The sequence below is a fragment of the Meriones unguiculatus genome, chromosome 14, assembly GCF_030254825.1.
Source record: "Meriones unguiculatus strain TT.TT164.6M chromosome 14, Bangor_MerUng_6.1, whole genome shotgun sequence".
Classification (NCBI taxonomy): Eukaryota; Metazoa; Chordata; class Mammalia; order Rodentia; family Muridae; genus Meriones; species Meriones unguiculatus.
Window position 1 is genome coordinate 6,086,677 of NC_083361.1, and position 17,800 is coordinate 6,104,476.

Consider the following 17,800-nt stretch of genomic DNA (forward strand, 5'->3'; position numbering starts at 1 on the left):
CAGGCAGGAAACAGAGCGCCTCGGGCCACACGGCTCGGGCGCGGACACTCACGTGTGATAGTCTCTGACGCAGTAGATGTTGCTCTCCACGTCCACGGTGAAGGGAACCCCGTCCAGACACTCGTTGCACACGGAGCAGCGGAAGCAGCCCGGGTGATAGGACTTGCCAAGGGCCTGCAGGATCTGAGAGGAACTGCAAGGTCAGTGCGGGCGGGACGCTCAGCAGCGCCCCCGAGAGGCGATGGCTCGGGGCCCTGCCACTGGTCTAGAAAAAGGAGGGGGCAGGGCGCTCCGGGAGACTGGGGAGGTTCTCACCATCTCCATGATGAGGTGTCCACACACGCTACACTTGTCAGCTGTTTGCTGGAACCCGGAGTACTGAGAGGGGACACAGGATCCAGAACGTCACGTGACAAAGGGGCACGCACTGTCGCTGGCCTCAGGTCGGCATGTGAGTCCGAAGGAGGGTCCCGCCCTGCTCCCCCCCAGCTCGGCCAGCGACACCGTGGAGACTCACCAGGAAGTCCTCCTGGCAGAACACTTTCTCGCCCACGTTATAGAAGGCCTTCCCGCGGAGCCGTCTCCCTGCAAGGGGAAGGGTGACATGCTGCAGCCGGGGACAAAGCCCGGCCTGGGTCTCAGCTCTCACCCCAACCAATGCGAGAGTGAGCTATGAACATCTCCAAACGCCCCTTTAGTGCTACGCTGCCGCTATAAGCATTTCAAGCCAGAATGGTGGCTCCCACCTCTAACCCAACATCCCCTAGGTGACCCCAAAGTTAGAGGATAACCTAGGCTACAGGCTAGGACCCGCCTTGAAAAAGCAAATAATAAAGCTGAGTGTGGTGGCACACACCTGTAATCTCAGCACTTGGGGTACGGAGGCAGGAGGAACCAGAGGCTTAAGGTCACACACTTGGCTACAAAGCCTGGGGTATAATGCACCCTCTCTAAAACAAAATCAAGTATTCGGAAGACACTAGAACAGTCAACATAACTGCAACCAGAGCAAAGGCAGGAAGGGCCCCTCTCCACTCCTCTTTCTACTGCTTCAGCTGGCATTACCATCCATTAGGAGGTGCCGGGAGCCGCTGGCAACAAGAAGAAACTATGGCCTGGTGAGGATGCTTATGAAAATACACAGCCGGGTCAGGCACGTCGCTGAGATAGTAAGTAGTTTTTCTCTTACACTGTAATTTCAGATCAAGAGGCAGAGGCAGCAGGAGTTCAAGGCCAGCTTGAGAGCTACAGAAACACCCTTGCCCAAAATATTCCAGAGCTGGGAGCACATTGGAGCATGGCTCAGTGGTAGAGCTCCTGCCTAGAATCCCCCAGTGAGGGGCTGGGGTGTGGCTCAGTGGTAGAGCCCCTGCCTAGAATCCCCCAGTGAGGGGCTGGGGTGTGGCTCAGCCTGGTCTACAAAGTGAGGACAGAACAGCCAAGCCTACACAGAGAAACCCTGTCTTGGGTGGGTGGGGGGGGAATGTTTGCAGAGCAAACTCCTCAGGAAATAGAGTGCATCTCCTCCGGGAAAGTCTTGCTGCCCAGCATTACAAAGATGGGATGTGCCTTTGGTACAGGGTCGGGAAGATTTGCTGACAGCCTATCGTAAAATATTGGAGTTCCTCAAGCTGTGCATGGTGGGGCTTGCTGGAGTTCCAGGTTTTCCACAGGCTGAGGCAGGAGGTTTGCTTGAACCAAAAAGCATGTGCATTCTGCCATCGGGTTAACTGCCAGCATGCTACAGGGTAAAATTCCGGACTCTTCCCAGCTCGCAACAGCTGTGTTCATTTTCAAACGCTACCTATCTCGGCGTCTTTTATTTTCTGCAGAAATCAGTAAAGTCAAAACGAAACAAAAAAGTGACAGGGAGGGCTGGAGAGGTGGCTCAGTCTGTGAAGTACTTGGCACGCACAGTGCGGACCGGAGTTCAACCTCCAGGACCCACATAAGAAGCCAAGTATGGCGGCACACCCTTGCCAGCCCAGCGCTGAGGAGGCAGACACAAGGGGTACTTGCAGCTTGTTGGCCAGCCACACCAGCATAACTGCTATGCCTCAGGGCCCAGTGAGAGACCCTGCCTCAAAAAAAAAAAAAAAAAAAGGCAGACAAACAAAACCAGTTCCTGAGAAGCAACGCCTGGGGCTGCCCTGTGCCCGCACACAACTCTGAGATAAAGTTGTTGTCAGTCCAAACTGAGTGTTGAGTGTGGTTGCTCAGACCTGCAACCCCATCACACAAAAGCTGATGAACCGGGATTAGTCAAAATTTAACTTTTTTTTTCCCCTTGCAGAGAACCTAAGTTCCCTGCCCAGCACCCACAGGATGGCTCACAGCCCCTCCAAGCTCCAGAGGATCTGAAACCTCTGGCCTCCTTGGTCACCAGCACTCAAATAATTCCCAATTTTATGAAAAATAGGCAAAAGCTTTGAACAGATATGTATATATGTGTGTGTGTGTGTGTGTGTATATATATATATATATATATATATATGTGATGTCTCAGCAACAAAGATGCTTGCTGCATGCCCAACAACCTGAGTTTGATCCCTGAAACCACATGGGGCAGGAGAGAACTGGCCCCTGCAAGTTTGTCCCATCTCCCGGCGTGCATGTGTGCACACACACAAATACGTAATAAAAACGTAAGTGATTTTTTTTAAAAAAAGAAGATGCACTAATGGCCAAAAAGCAAGCAAAATGATGCTCCTTGGGAACTGCACAATAAACCCAGGAGGAGATTCTACCCGGCAGAACGGGTACTTAGGAAGGCACGGGTGCCAATCAGAGGCAAATGTGCAGACACGCAATGTTAAGTTTCTAAGGGGACTGTTACTGGACCAGCTCCTTGGGAAGACAACCGGCAGTCTCTTATAAAGGGAAACATGCTTACACCCTATGACCCGAGAACCCCACTCCAGGTGGGGTTCTCCCCACTCCAGAGAAATGAAAACATGCGCTACGAGAGCGTTCTCAGCAGTCCGGGCCTGTCGGGGACTGCCAGAGAGACAAGCTGTGGGCTGTGCGCACCTCGGGCCACTGTTTGGGGTCAGGAATACACTGACATGTGCAGCACAGATTAAAGGGAGCAGCTGTCCTAAGGATAGAGCCGAATCTAAGGGCTGAGGGCCTTCCTGTCTCAGCCCACCATTGTCTCAAGTTGTAGCCTCCTCAGGTTACAGCTGAAGAAGGCAAAGTAAGGGAGATTTCTAGAAAAATGCTGTGTGTGTGTGCACATGCTTGTGAAAGCCAGGTTAACACTGGATGTCTTCCTGGACGCCTCCATCTTGTTCTTTGAGGCAGAGCCTCTCCCTGAACCTGGAGCTCACGGATTTGGCAGATGAGCCGGCCAGCCAGACCCTGGGAGCCTCCTGTCTCCTCTTCCTCTTCCCAGCACCGGGACCCCATTTACCACACTCAGCTTGTTTTACATAGACATTGGGGCTCAAACTCAGGTTCTCATCCTTGTGCAGTATTTACTGACTGCACCATCTCCTACCCTGCCTCTACCCCCTTTTATTTTAAAGAAAATCTCAAAAACAGGAAAAGCAAAAAAGCATAGGAAAAAATAAAAGCATCTAACCACAGTGCACTTGGTCCTCTGTGGAAGAAGATGGGTGTGGATTAATGACTCTGCCAAACAAAGGACAGCAGGATGTGAAGCCTAAGACAGAGTCTTCGCATCACAGTAAATAGGTTTGTCCAAACTGGCACCTGGAGAAATGGTAGTGCATCCTGGGTGCAGAGGAATCTGGTTGTTTCTTTTTGGGAAAGGGTTTCCCTGTCACCTAGGCTGGCCTTGAACTCCCTGCTTCTGCCTCAGCCTCCCCAGGGTGGTGTTACAGGCAGGAGCCGCTGTCTTCTGTCTTCACGCTCTCCTGAAGGTGGCCTCTCTTTGACTCAGTGCTATACATTATACTGTGTACTGGCTGGTTCTGTGTCACCTGACACGCTAGTCATCAGAGAGGAAGGAGCCTCGGGTGAGGAGATGCTGCCATGAGATCCGGCTGTAAGGCATTTTCTTAATTAGTGATTGATGGGGAGGGCCCAGCCCACTGTGGGAGGTGCCGTCCCTGTGGTGGTGGTCCTGGGTTCTGTTAGAAAGCAGGCTGAGCAAGCCAGTAAGCAGCGCCCCTCCACGGCCTCTGCATCAGCCCCTACCTCCAGGTTCCTGCCCTATTTGAGTTCCTGTCCTGGCTTCCTTCAATGATGAACAATAAGGGAATGTAATCCAAAGAAACCCTTTCCTCCCCAACTTGCTTTTTGGTGATGGTGTTTAATTGCAGCAACAGAAACCCTACCTAAGACATACGTACACACACACACACACCATGCAGGGGCTGGAGCTGACTTAGTTAAGAGCATTTGCCGTTCTTACAGAGGACTCACCCTCAGTTCAAACACCCACACGGTGACACTGCCGCCAGAACCCCGGTCCAGGGGATCCCACAGGCACACACGTGTGCACACTCAGGCACTCAGGCCAAACATTCATACACATAAAGGAAAATAAACAATCCCGAAAAAAAAAAGCTTACATGTGCAGATGGGTGCAACCCTCTCACCAACCATGCCCCACCCCTTCCAGGGGAGCAGCACCCTGTGTGGACGGAAGCTCTGTGGACAACCCTGTGCACAGGAAGAATGTGTGACCCGGAGCAGCCTCCCTCCGCCCCAGGGCTGAGCGTCTCCTGCCTGAGACCGGGTGCCAGCGAGTGGCAGGGGCAGCGGGATGGGTGTCACCTACCGCAGGAGTCACAGGTGAAGCAGTCGGTGTGATATAGGCCCCCCATCGCCTGGCACGCTTGCCTCGCTCCGTAGATGCCAAGCCCGCACTTGATACAAATGCCTGTGCGGGAGAAGCAGAACAGAAGCTGGTACTCTGCACGGTGTCCTGGCCAGGCTGCTCAGGTCACCTGCCTGACCCTCCAGCTGAGCCCCAAGGCCGGTGCCACCAGGGCCCTAACAGCCGGGCGGGCGGGGACACCGCTGTCAGCGAAGGTGTGAGGTCCCCCCACAGACTCCTGTTTTAAGCACCCGCTGGGGAGACAGGCCACCAGCACAGGACTTAAAGGCTGCAGAGTTCAACTCTGCCCTCAGTGCAAACATGGGGCTTCTTAATCCGCTGAGTGAGTCCGGGCCCCCGATGCACCCGCCATTGCCGTGACAGACAGCACAAAGCCATGAGCTGGAATCACCGCCTCCCGGAAGTGGTTTCTGCCGGGAGTTGGTCACGGTAACTAGAAAGGCCGTGTCCACAGGCAGCAGGCAGGGCCAGCCACGGCTGCCTGAGCATGCGAAGAGCTTCACAGAGCACAGGCCGAAGTCGGCCGTCAGCCATAACCGTCACCCCTGAACCCACAAACAGCACGCCACCGCCCTCCGCCTCAGACTGACAGCCTTCCTGCCGCCTCCGAAACAAATCCCACTCCTCAGAGTAAACGTGCTCCTCCGGAGCCCACGGGGGTTCACTCAAAGGCGCCACTGCCCTTGTCAGGAACCCCTTCCCCATCTGCCCACGATTCACATATCCCCTCGTCCATTCCACAGACAGCGACAGCCTGCTGCCTGCCCACCCCACATCTTAAATGCAGCGAAAGCGCGGTGCAGAAAATCCCCAGCCCCAGGGACCGAGTGTTCTACACAACGGGGGACACACAATGTCCCATAAGCGGGGTAGCTGTCAGATGATGCACAGCGGTGCACCCCCAGTACTCAGGAGACCAAGGCAAAAGGACAGCTCAGACTTCCAAGCCAGCCTGGGCTACGGAGCAAGCTGGAGGCTGGCTGAGGGTCTACGCAGAGACCATCTCAAACAATCGTCACCAAAAGACAACGGTAATGGTGACAAAGATGAAATGGTAACGTCAGATGACGCGAACACTACAGAGAAAAGCAAGGCTCGCTGAGAATAAATCAGCCGGGTGGAGTGGCGCGCACCTGTGATCCCAGCACTCGGGAAGGCAGAGGCAGGCAGATCTCCGTGAGTTCGAGGTCAGCCTGGTCCTGAGTCCAGGACAGCCAAGGCTACACAGAGAAACACTGTCTTGAACGCTCAACTAAACATGAACACACACGAATAAATCATGGGACTGGAGTGGTAGCTCAGTGTTTAAAAGTACTGGCTGGTCTTTCAGAGGACCTGGGTTCAATTCCCAGCAATGAACAATCACTGGTCCACAACCATTCGTAACTCCAGTTTTACTCGGTCCAATGCCCTCTTCTGGCCTACCGCACGTACAAGCCACAACACACAGCAATAAAAGTAGAAACAAAATTTTCACAAAGGATCTTAAAAATAATAATAACTCTATGGCAGCCGGTCATGGTGGATTTCATGCCTATGATCCTAGCACTTGGAAGGCAGGCCAGCTACATAATGAGCTGGAGGCCAGCATGGCCTATACAAGACCTTGTCTCAAAAACAAAGCAGAGGGGAATCTAAGAGGACCAGGTACGCTGAGGCATGCCTCTCATTCAGGCACTTGGGGAGGCTGAAGCGGGAGCATCTCAGGTTCAGGGGCAGCCTGGGCTTAACAGAAAGCTCCAGAACAGCCGCAGAGCGAGATCTGGTCTACAAATTCGCCAATCGAGGGGCTTAGGGCTTCGGCATAGTGGCAGAGCGTGTGCCTGGCACGGTGGGCCCTTCCCTGCCCACACATCTGGAGGCATGGGAGTTTTACACAGATGGTGGGAGAAGGTCCACAATAGTCTTTACATCTTGAACTGGAAGGACAGTGCTGTCTATGCAGGGATTTGGGAATCCTGCGTGGAACTTGGCAACCACCCCAGCAGGCCAGATGGGAGCAGAAGAACAGAGGACCTGGTCCCAAGCCGAGTGCACTTCTCGCCCAGGCCTCCAAGAGACTCACGAGGCTGTGCAATCCAGTTACTTGGCGTCTCTGTGGCTGTCTGTGTGAGAATAGCCCTGGAAGCTCATGTTTGAATACGTGGTCACCAATTAGTGACACTACTTGGGAAGGACCAGGAGGTGTGGCCTTGTTGGAGAAGGTGTGTCACTGGGGGGAGGGGGAGGTTTCAAAAGACTCTGGTCCTTTCCAACATGTTCTGCCTCCTGCTTTCAAGTCAAAATGTGAGTTCTCGGCCAGGTGTGGGGGCGCTGCCTTTAACTCCAAACTCTTGGGAGGCAGAGGGGAAGTCAAGCTGACCTCGGTGAATTTAAGACCAGCCTGATCTACATGGTGAGTTCCAGGACAGCCAAGGCTTGTTGAGAAACCCTGTCTGTCTGTCTCTCTCTCTCTCTCACACACACACACACACACACACACACACTCATAAAAGGGGGCAGGGCTCGGCTGCTTCTGTGGCCTTTGCCCCACCAGACTGTAATGCTCTGCTTTGATGGTGTGGCTCCTGAGGAATGAACACACCTCAGGCTTGGTAGAAAATGACTTACCACACCGAGCCATCTCACCGCCCTCTTTATGCCACCCCAGCTGGCGTCCACATCCTGGCTCAAGCGCTCTCAACCTGTCCGGTAGGCACCAGGTCTAATGGCTATGCGCCAGCACACCTGGTCTGTTCCTCAGCCTGACTTCACTCCTTCCCGTCAGTCCTGATTCTGAGCATGCCACCCAGGCCCCAACATGACTTCTCCTCCTAGAGGAGAGGGGATACTTCCTTCCCAACGTCTTGCTCCCCCACCAGCTATGAGAATCAGATCTTCCCATTTACTTGACTGAATTACCAATCAACACTGGAAGATAGGGGTGGGGTGGAGGGGCTGGGAGACCAAGCTCGGGGGCCCATGACTATAGCCCCAACACTTGGGAGGAGAAGGCTGGCAGTTCCCCGTGACTTTGAGGACAGCCTGGCCTATGCTGTGAGTTCCAGATCAGCCGATGCAGCGACAGCAAGGTGCTGTCTCAGAGCAAGGGTCTGGAGAGATGGCTCAGCGGGTAAGAGCGCTGGCTGACCAGCTGCTCTTGAAGAGGACGGGCTAGGCTTTGACTCCCAGCACCCACACGGATACTCATAGCCGTGTGTAACTCTGGTTCCAGGGGATCTGACACCCTCTTCTAACCTCCGTGAGTGCCAGGCACAGGCATGGTACACATATATACATGCAGGCAAAACACTCATACATTTAAATAAAAACCTTTAAAAACCAGCAAAGAATAAAAGGGGAAATAAAAGGTGTGTAAGAGGGGAAGTTTCTATGTTGCATTAATTTCTGTGTGTACTTGATTTTTCTCGAAGTTCAGACCCAGACTGCTGTAATAAAAACACTTGAGGATGGCCGGGTGTAGATGCCCGCAATCCCAGTGATCAGAAAGCTGAGCAGGACCGAGAGTTCTACACCAGCCTGAATTACAGTACAAGATTCTGCCTCAAAAGGAGGGGACCGCAGGGCATGAGACAGCTCAGAAATTAGACGGAGAGGGGAAACGAGCAAAAACTGAGGTGGGAGTGGGCAGTGGCAGTGTTCACCTTTAACCCCAGCCCCCAGGAGGCAGAGGCAAGTGGATCTCTGGTGTTCGAGGCCAGCCCGGTCTACAGAATGAGGTTCAGGACAGCCAGGCCACACAGAGAAAGCCTGTCTCAACAAAACAAAACAAACAAACAAACAACATAAACACGAAGGACTGAAATGCGAAGGAGGGAAGATGAAAAGGCAGAGGGTCTTTGTGGCTATAAACACTCAGGAATTTGTTGGTGCCTTTTTAAAACACACTGAGCACACGCGAAAGTACACGTGTGGTCAGAGGGCAACTTCCAGGACTCTCCTTCAACCATGTGGATCCTGGGGATCAAAACTGGGGGCACTGAGCCACCTGACCAGCATGCCACCCTCTTCCTGTGCCTGTGTGAGAAAGACCCTTCTGCAGATTTACAACAATGGAACGCTCAAGTTGGAGGTAGAGGTTAGAGGTCAGGCGGCAGGAGAGCAAGGCTGGCCTCAGACCGAAAGCACAGAGGGAGGAACAAGAGGCCAGTCCACAAAGACTGCCCTTGCGCCCGCCCCTCCACAGCCTGAGAGAAGCGGGAAGCAGCACGGGCGTCAGCAGACCAGAAGGCGGAGGGAACAGAAAAGCCAACGGAGGCTGAGGGTAACCCAGGGCCCTGCAGGCCACTGAGGTCAAAGACCTAAACTTATCCCAGGGCAAGTGAAATGGCTGAGAGGTGCAGCTAAGGCTGACACCTTCATGGTGGAGGGAGAGAACCACAAGTTGGTTCTTGTGACCTCCACTCGCATGCCACAGCATTCACGCACCGACGCCCATTCTCCATACACCCACCCACACACGCACATATACACACACATACAATTTTGAAATGTTTTAATAATAATAAAAAAAATCCATCCTGCTCCTGGTGGCTTTCTCCAAACTCCTAACAGCCAGGCAGAACAGCAAAGCTGGGGTCACTTCAGCGATTCAGAGTGGGGGGTCCTGTGAAGACTCAAACAGGAGTCAGTCGGAACCAAAGGCTGCTGAAGGAAGCAAAAACAGGGTGGCCCTAGAACCTTAGCAGGAGGAGCAGCTCCAGGGTCCTGAGGCAGACAGCCTCCGTTAGGCAGAACTGGGGAGACACAAAGAAATGGCACCAGGGTCGGCTGAAGCAGAGACTAGCGAGAGGGGACCTCGAGATGGCACTGCAGACAAGGTTTTCGGAGGTCAGACTTCCCTCTGAAAGAGCTAGTTATTCAGGTCAAAAAATCTGAATCTTTTTAAACTGCAAACTGGGATGTCATGTGCACATAATCTCAGCACTTGGGAGGCTGAAACAGGAAGCGCACAAGGCCGGCTCTGGCCTTTAAAGCAAAAAGCAAACAAGCTGGAGAGATGGCTCAGTAGTTAAGAGCACTGGCTGCTCTTCCAGAGGATCCGGGTTCAAGTCCCAACACCCACATGGCAGCTCACAACCATCTGTGACTCCAGTTCCAGAAGATCTGATGCCCTCACACACAATACGTAATAAAAGTTAATTTAAAAAAATTAGAAAGCAAGCAAACAAATATGGAATCAACACATCTGTGTTTTCGGTTTTGCTGCCTGGTGTCATTCTGCAGCGCAGGATATAACCGCCGACTGCACCTGGAAATGGCCATTTTTGTAGCTCAATTGTCATCAGATACATAGTGCAAGCAAACTGCCCGTATTTTTAAGAACCAGAAAAAAGGCCTATTTTTTGGTTTGGGGGGTTCTTGCATTTAAACCAGTTATGCTGGCTAACTCCTGTAATCCCTGTACTTAGGAAGGAAGGGGGAAGGGAGGAGAGAGGAAGGAAGGAAGACTGAGAAAGGAGATGGTTGGCTGCAGTCAGGCTGGTAGACAGCATGAGACCCTCACCAAAGAAACTGCGCTGGGGATACGGTCCGGCTGACAGAGTGCTTCTGAGCACGGGGCCCCAGGTTCCGCGCTCAGCACCCCACAATCTGGCTGGGAGAGTACACACCTGTAGTCCCAGCACGTGGGGTGAAGCAGGAGGTAAAGGCTATCCTTGGCTACAGAGCACATTCTTCCAGCAGCTTGCAGTACATGAGACTTTATTCAGAGGCTGGCTCAGCCTCCTATGTGGCTAAAGGGCTGAAGCTGAGCTCTTGCTGCTCTTTGGAAAGAAGCCTCAGCTCCCCCGGTCTCTGGCCATCAGTGCCTTTACTGCCCTGTTACCTCCCGAGAGTAATACACAGACTGACAGGTAACCACGGGGGCCGACAGAAAGACAAATGGCCAGCCTCTACGTGTGCGGGGGGGGGCAGGTGATCAGATGCCGGACCAAGAGCCAGGACAGGTCAGAAGATGCCCCAGTTAGGCTCCTGGCAGGAGGCCATGGTTTCTCCCCCACCTCCTACTCGCAGCCCATCAACAGCAGCTAAACTGGAGTCCCCATCCTGTCTCCTCACAGGCCAACCCTTTAGCCCACACATTGGCCAGCCTGGGCTACAAGCTTCTCATAACCTCACTTTTTTCCCCCCGAAGTGCATCCACCTGACCGGCTAAGGGACAGCCTCTCCTCCTCCCAAGAGCTACTTCAAAGCAACCTGGAGCTGCTAGTTCTACCGAATTTGAGAACGCTGGAGCTCAGCTGGCCCTCTCCTGGCTTGCTAGCCAAGCACACCGCCAAGCCAGGAGCCTCACTCCCTCTACCTCGACTCACCTGAGGTACTGTGCCCCAGGAAGCCACCAGAGACTCCGGGGCCTTGCTGAAGCACGTGCTTCCTTCAGCAGAGCTGCTCTCCTACTCCCTTTCTTTGGCATTTGATGGTATAAAGTCCATTTTCCCTTGCCACTTTTTGAAACGAGGACTGGCTACCTAGTCTTGACTGGCTTGGAACTGCATGCAGACCAGGCCGGCTTTAACTATCCCACTGTCCCCGCTTCCCCGGTGCTGGGACTACAGACCTGGACCAACCATGCCAAGCTGAGCAGGTTCAGGGCTACCCACGACAGCCCATGTCTCTGACCCTAGCTAAGCCTGACACAGTTGGGAGGGGAGTGAGACCCGTTCTGCTCTTGATCAGCACTGCCAGGGTGAGCGGGAGCGGTGCTAAGGATGAGCAAGAATGCCCAACAAAAGGGGCTGGAGGATGGGTTTGCAGTTAAGAAAGCTTGTCCTTCCCAACACCGGTACCGGGTCACAACCAAGGGACCTGCCACTTTCTGCTGACCTCCCAGGGTACTTCACATACACAAAACTAAACCTTTTGCCATATTTCTAATCCCAGCACTCGAGGGGGCAGAGGCAGGAAGCTCTGTCAGTTCCAGCCAAAGCCACACAGTAAAAACTCTAAGTAAAGAAACTTTTTTAAAAAAGTGTCCAGAAAATAGCTTACTCTGTCAACAAACTGGATTCTGTCCGGCATCTCCGCATCGGGAGAACAGACCCCACCAGAGCCCCGCGCATCCTGGACGCCCCGGCCCCCCGCCGGCCCCCGCGCGCTCACCGAAATAGTCTCGCGCCGTGCGCGCCTCGAGCGCGCGCTCCAGCTCCCGCGTGAGCGCCTCCAGCCGCCGCTCGGCCGCGCTCGGGCCGCCCTCCCGCCCCGGGGGCAGCGGCAGCGACGGCAACGGGAACGGGAACGGGGCAGGCTCCGGGGAGCGGGCGGGCGCGGGGCCGCCGCCGGGCGGCAGCAGGTCTGCGTAGGCGCCCGCCGAGCCGCGGGAGCCCAGGCTGGACACGCTGGAGCGCGCGCTGCCGCCCGACGGCGGCCCGGGGCCGGGGCCGTGGCGCTGGTCGTAGCCCAGGCTGATACCGCTGGAGCGCGCGCTGCCGCCGTCCGAGCCCGCCAGGCTGGCGCGCGGGCCTCGCTCGGGCCGGCTCGGGCCGTCGGGCGAGGCCTCGGGGCCGCCGCCGCCGCCGCCCTTGCCTCTGCGGCCCGCCGCCGGCGCCGCCTCGTCCGCCGTCCGCGGCCCGCGCCGCACGCGCCCCGGGGAGCCGGCGGTCGGCTCCGGCTCGCGCAGGCCCAGCCCGGCCAGGAGCAGAGCCGCTTCGTCCGCGGCCGTCCGGGAGCGCTGCATGGCCGTCGGCCCGCCGCCGCGGCGCGTCACCTCCGCCGCCGCCGCCCGCCGCCGCCGCCGCCGCCGCTCCGGCAGCGCCGCCGCATCGTCCGCCGGCCCGCAGCTCGCCCCGGGACCCCTGGGCGCGGGGCGGGGCGGGGCCGGGGTGGCGGTGGCTCGGCGTGGGCCGCGCGCTCGCGCGGGGCCGTGGCGGGGAGGGAGGGACGGACGGACGGAGGCGCGCGCCGGGGGAAGGAATGCGCGCGCAGCTCGGGGCCGCGCCCCCTCCGCTCCGAGGCCGCGCGCGGGGGGTGGACGGGGGAGAAGGGGGGGGCGCTCCTTTGCCCCGTCTGGAATGCGAGGAAGGAGACTGCGCAGCGGCCTGTGGAATGTAGGGGGCGGCGACGGGCGGGCTGAGGGGTGCGCGGGCTGCGCGGGGACACCGGCCGGCCGAGGGTGGCCCAGGCTCTGGTCCACTCCGGAGGGCGGGAGGCGGGTGCTGCCGGCGCATTCCAGACTCCCTCCGGCCCCCCTGGCTGAGCCCTGAGACCACATCCTCCCTCCCCATGTTCCTCGCAGGCTCTCCGCTAAGGGAGCCCAGCCTGGATGCTGGCTGCCTTGTGTCACACGGACGGGACACCAATGTGGGAATTCTGGCAGTTTCAAAACGGGACGCCAGTGTGGCGCTTCGAGGAACTTCTGGGTATCACCGTCCCGATTACACATTCCGGGACTTAGAAGAGAATCACAGGATTTGTCTCCAGGACCGACTGTGAGCCCAGCTTCCACCCAAATTCTTTTAGGCTGGCGCCATGGCTTAGAGCTTCGGAGCCCCTGTTTCTCTTGCAGAGGGCCCAGCTTCCATTCCCAGCACCCACAGGATGCATCTGACCACCTCTTCCACCGCGAGGCACGAACGTGATGCATACACGCCCATTGCAGGCAAAACACTCATACACATTAAAAAAAAAAATCGAAAAAGCCACACCAACCTGTTGATCACCTGACATCCATAAGCCCCAACTTTACTTTAACTGGAGAGCCACGGTGAGGTTTTGGTTTTGTGGGGGCCTTCTCAGAATTATTTGTCAATTTAGAACCAGTATCTACTTGGCCTTGGGTAGTCCAGTTGGTTCCTTTTCTCAGTGGTACAGCGCTTCAGCCCCTCTGAGAAAAGGATGCAGAAAGGCTAGCAGGGAGACTCCTCTGTGTTGTAACAGGCCTCTTTACTCCAGGGGTTCTGGCTTTCCCTCCAAGGGCTTCTGGGGGCCCTAACTGGCTCAAGTTTGGAAACTGGTCGACAGATCATCTCTTGCTATGACCTTTCATTTGTTCTGGAGTTTTCTGCTTGTATGGAGTGAGCTAACAGGGGCACAGCCTGGTCCTCATTCATGGGCATTGGACAGGGCCAACCTGCAGCCAGTAGTAAGTTGTTGGCCTTGGGACTCTCTCTCTGGCTGTGAAAGGCACTAGGACCTAACAGCCTGGTCACTGCACCCCCAAGGCCAGGCTAGTGTGACAGTGCTGGGCGTCAGCTTGACGTGCAAGGGCTCCTCAAAAGGGTGCCTCCGAGCATCAGAGCAGTCGTGGTGTGTGGAGCCCTGGAGACTCACTCTGTCCCCAGATGCACAAACTAAGAGCTGTCGTGGAAAGGGAAACCAGAGGCCCAGTGAGCCAGGAAAACCGTCCTAAGTGAAAGTCCCCTCTCTTCCGGGCACTCTTGCTCAGAGAGTGGCAGGACAGTACCAAGGACCAGGGGTAGGGAGCTAGGCCCGCCCGCAGACTGACCCGCACAGAAGCCAGCTGGGATGCCTGCTTCCCAGATGGAAGTGAAAGGAAGTGTCTGGTCCCATCCCCCAAGCCACCCCTCCCCCCCACCTCCTAGGACCTCAGGAATTCCAGCCCTGCCTCACCCACACAAGGTCTGAGAGCAAGTATTTGGGGAGCAAATGTCCAGGGGTGCCACGTCCTGATCCACCTACCTGTCTGTTGAGAAAGGGAAAAAAAAAAAATCTGACCAAGGATATTTCATTGATCGCATTTATGAGCCATTTAAAAATGAAGATGTCGGGGGCCCGTGAAAAGGTTGCTGATGGTGAAAACCGCTCACTCACAGGCTTGACACCTTGCTGAGCTCAGTCCCCAGAACCCACAGTGGAGGGAGAGGTGCGTTCCCAGAAGTTGTCCTCTGATGCCACATGCACACACACTGGCACAAGCAGAGATTAGTGTAACGAACAACAACTCAAATATTTTTGTAATTTTTTAAAGGATCTGTTTCTAGGTTGTGATTGTGCATGGCTCTAAGCAGGAGGCTGAGGCAGGGGGTTGAAGATCCCTCAGAAACACTGATTAAGTAAGTGTTTCAATCCAAGTTTCCCAGTTGGAGCCCTCAAGCTTTAAATAATACATTAGTGTCCAGATCAGTTAAAATCCATTACTCTAGAAATAAGTGACCAAACCTAAAAGTGAAAGAACCTAATATGCCCCAGTGTGGGGAAGCAGAATAAATAAAGCATGTCTGTGAAACGGAACCCACCGTTCACAGACCAGTCCGCATGCCCTTCTCCCTAGCCCTGGAGACATGGCGGCCAGCCGGAAGACTGCCGCCAAAGGGTCACAGATACAAGGCTTGTCTGAGCTACAGCAACCCAGAGTCAAAGCCAGTCTGGTCAAGGCAGTGAGGCCTTATCTCAGAATACGAAATAACAAAAGGAGCTGGGGGCAGGGAGATGGTTCAGTGCAAAGACGCTTCCACCAAACCCGGTGACTTGTGTTCAATCCTGGGACCCCCAAGGTGAAGGAAAAACAAACAAACAAACAAAAAACACCTCTTCTCTGAAAGTCATACCCACCCTCTGGTCACTCTAAATAAATAGATGTGAAAGCCTAGTTGGAACCCTCAGTACCGCAAATGAACTAATGTGTCTGCGTATGTGTGTATGTGCGTATGCACATTACTTAGAGGTGGGAGAAACCAAGTGGGTCATGGTGACACATGCCTTTGATCCCAGCCCTTTGGAGGCAGAGGCTGGCAGATCTGAGTTTGAAGCCAGCCTGGGTTACAGAGAGAGTTCCAGGACAGGCAAGGCTGAATAGATCTTGTCTCAAGCAAGCAAAAGAATGGGAGAACAAACAAAGTTTATTCAAACTTTTGTGCATTTTGTTTGGTTGGTCTTTTGTTTGTTTGTTGCTTTCTGTTTTCTGAGACAGGGTCTTTGAAGCTCTCCTTGTCCTGGAACTCACTCTGTAGACCAGGCTGGCCTTGAACTCACAGAGATGCACCTGCCTCTGCCTCCCAGGTGCTGGGATTAGAGGCGTGCACGGTCACATCCAGCTCCTTATTTATTTTTAATTGCTTGTGTGTATGAGGTGCTTTGCCTGCATGTATACCCATTTAACATGTGCACGCCCTAAAAGCCAGATGACACTGGATCCCTTAGAACTGGAGCTGCCTGTGAGCTGCCGTGTGGGTGCTGAGAACTGAACTCTGGAAGAGCAGCCAGTGTTCTAACTGTTGAGCCATCTCTCCAGCCCCTTTAAGCATTTTTCCAAGCTGAGAGGAGTCAAGGATATCTAGTAAACTTTTTCTTTTACTAATATATGAGTTTGTTATATGTTTTGAATACCACTGGACTGTGTTTTACAAATCGTTCTACTAGTTCATGCCTTCTCTTTTGTGTCTTGAGAATAGGAGTTATGGGGACTGGAGAGATGGCTCAGAGGTTAAGAGCACTGGCTGCTCATCCAGAGGACCTGAGTTCAGTGCCCAGCAACCACATGGTGGCTCACAACCGTCTAAAATGAGATCTGGCGCCCCCTTCTGGCGCGCAGGAGCTCACTCGGCTCTTTTAAAGCTCCGTTTGGTGAGGTTGGCTGGGTTAGTTACTCTCCTCACTGCAGCAGTGAGGGGGGAAAAGGCATATACTGGCTCCTGCTTTAAAAATGAACACACCCCGCCATGGTGGAGGAGCCTGGTGGTAGAGCAAGAGGGCGTGGCCACAGCGCACCTACAGTCAGTGTGCAGGGAAGACGTGAATGCTGGCAGTCAGTTCACTCCTTTTTCCCTTTCCCCCCAGCCCTAGCAACGCTTCTTAAAATGTTACTTTACCAGGCAATAATCATCTTCAGGATACAACTAAACAGAACTGTTTAGTTCTACAGTTCAGCTACGCTGATTTTCTCCCTCCCTTCCTCCCCTTTCTTCTCAAACCAGGCTGGCCTCGGAATGGCTACGTAGCCAACGAGTCCGAAGGCTCGATCCACCTGCCCCTGCCTCTTCCGTGCTGGGATGAAGGGCTTGCACTGCTTTGCTCAGCTCATACTTGTTTCCCTTAGTGAGAGCAGTTAAATGTCCCAAATAAGCTTCTGGCTAGAATCTGTTGCGTTGAATCGGATGCAGGAGGAAAATGTTCCTTCTATGTGTAGAATTCAAGAAGCAGATTCCCAGTATAAAAGTATCTATAAAAATACTTCTCTAAATATATCCCCCCTAAAAACAGCCAAGTGGAGAATTCTGGACCTCAGGAACACTGCTTTAAAATGCTAAGAGGTTGCTTATCCGCTGACCTACACACACACACACACACACTCACACACACACACACCCCCCTGAACATACATAATGTACAATTCTTTTTATTTTTTTATTTTTAGGGTTTTTTTTCAAGACAGGGTTTCTCTGTGTAGCCCTGGTTAGCCTGGACTCATTTTGTAGACCAGGCTGGCCTCAAACTCACAGACACCCCTGCCTCTGCCTCCATTGCCTGCCCCAACTCCTGGCTGAGACACTACAGATGTTACTGTGTCCAGATTCCTGTGGGTTCCAGCCCCAGACCAGGTGTTGATGCTTGTTAGCAAGCGCTTTACCTACGTATGAGACTGTCTTCCCAGCTCACGAGTGAGTTTAATGCTGACCTCAACTACAGAGTGAAATCCTGTCTTTTAAAAAAGTTACAAAGGCCAGGCCTGGTTAGTGAAAACTTTTAACCCCATCACTTGAGAGGCAGAGCAGGTAGATCACTGTGAGTTCAAGGCCAGCCAGGTCTACAGCACAGTCAGCTCTAGCACAGTCAGGACTACAGAAAGAAACCCAGTCTCGAAAAACCAAAAGGAATAAATAATAAAAAAATAACAAACCAGGCATGGTGGTGCAGGCCTTTAATCCCAGTACTCAGGAGGCAGGGACAGGTCAATCTGAGAGTTCAAAGCCAGTCCGGACTACAGTTTTAGGACAGATCCTGTCCCAAATATCTAAAAACAAACCAAACTAAACCCCACAAAGGATGAGATTAAAGGCATGTGCCACCATGTCCAAAAACTTAAGACTTAAGGTCCCA

General features: G+C 54.1%; 1 protein-coding gene across 6 annotated transcripts in view; it reads right to left on the reverse strand.

The window, feature by feature from the left end:
• Wtip (WT1 interacting protein) overlaps positions 1 to 12,722 on the reverse strand; it is a 43,081-nt gene extending 30,359 nt beyond the window's left edge. For 4 of the 6 annotated variants that reach the window (XM_060366709.1, XM_060366710.1, XM_060366707.1 and 1 more), the window contains exons 1-5: positions 11,909 to 12,584; positions 4,748 to 4,849; positions 518 to 585; positions 316 to 378; positions 53 to 183 (exon numbers count right to left, since the gene is read on the reverse strand). In XM_060366709.1, coding sequence (XP_060222692.1) covers positions 53 to 183; positions 316 to 378; positions 518 to 585; positions 4,748 to 4,849; positions 11,909 to 12,482 — 938 coding nt within the window. In that variant the 5' untranslated portion in view covers positions 12,483 to 12,584. Of the gene's footprint in view, positions 1 to 52; positions 184 to 315; positions 379 to 517; positions 586 to 4,747; positions 4,850 to 11,908 lie in introns of all 6 variants that reach the window. The other 2 variants (XM_021641712.2, XM_060366711.1) reach the window with 2 other exon arrangements.
• Between the last annotated feature and the right edge of the window lie 5,078 nt (positions 12,723 to 17,800).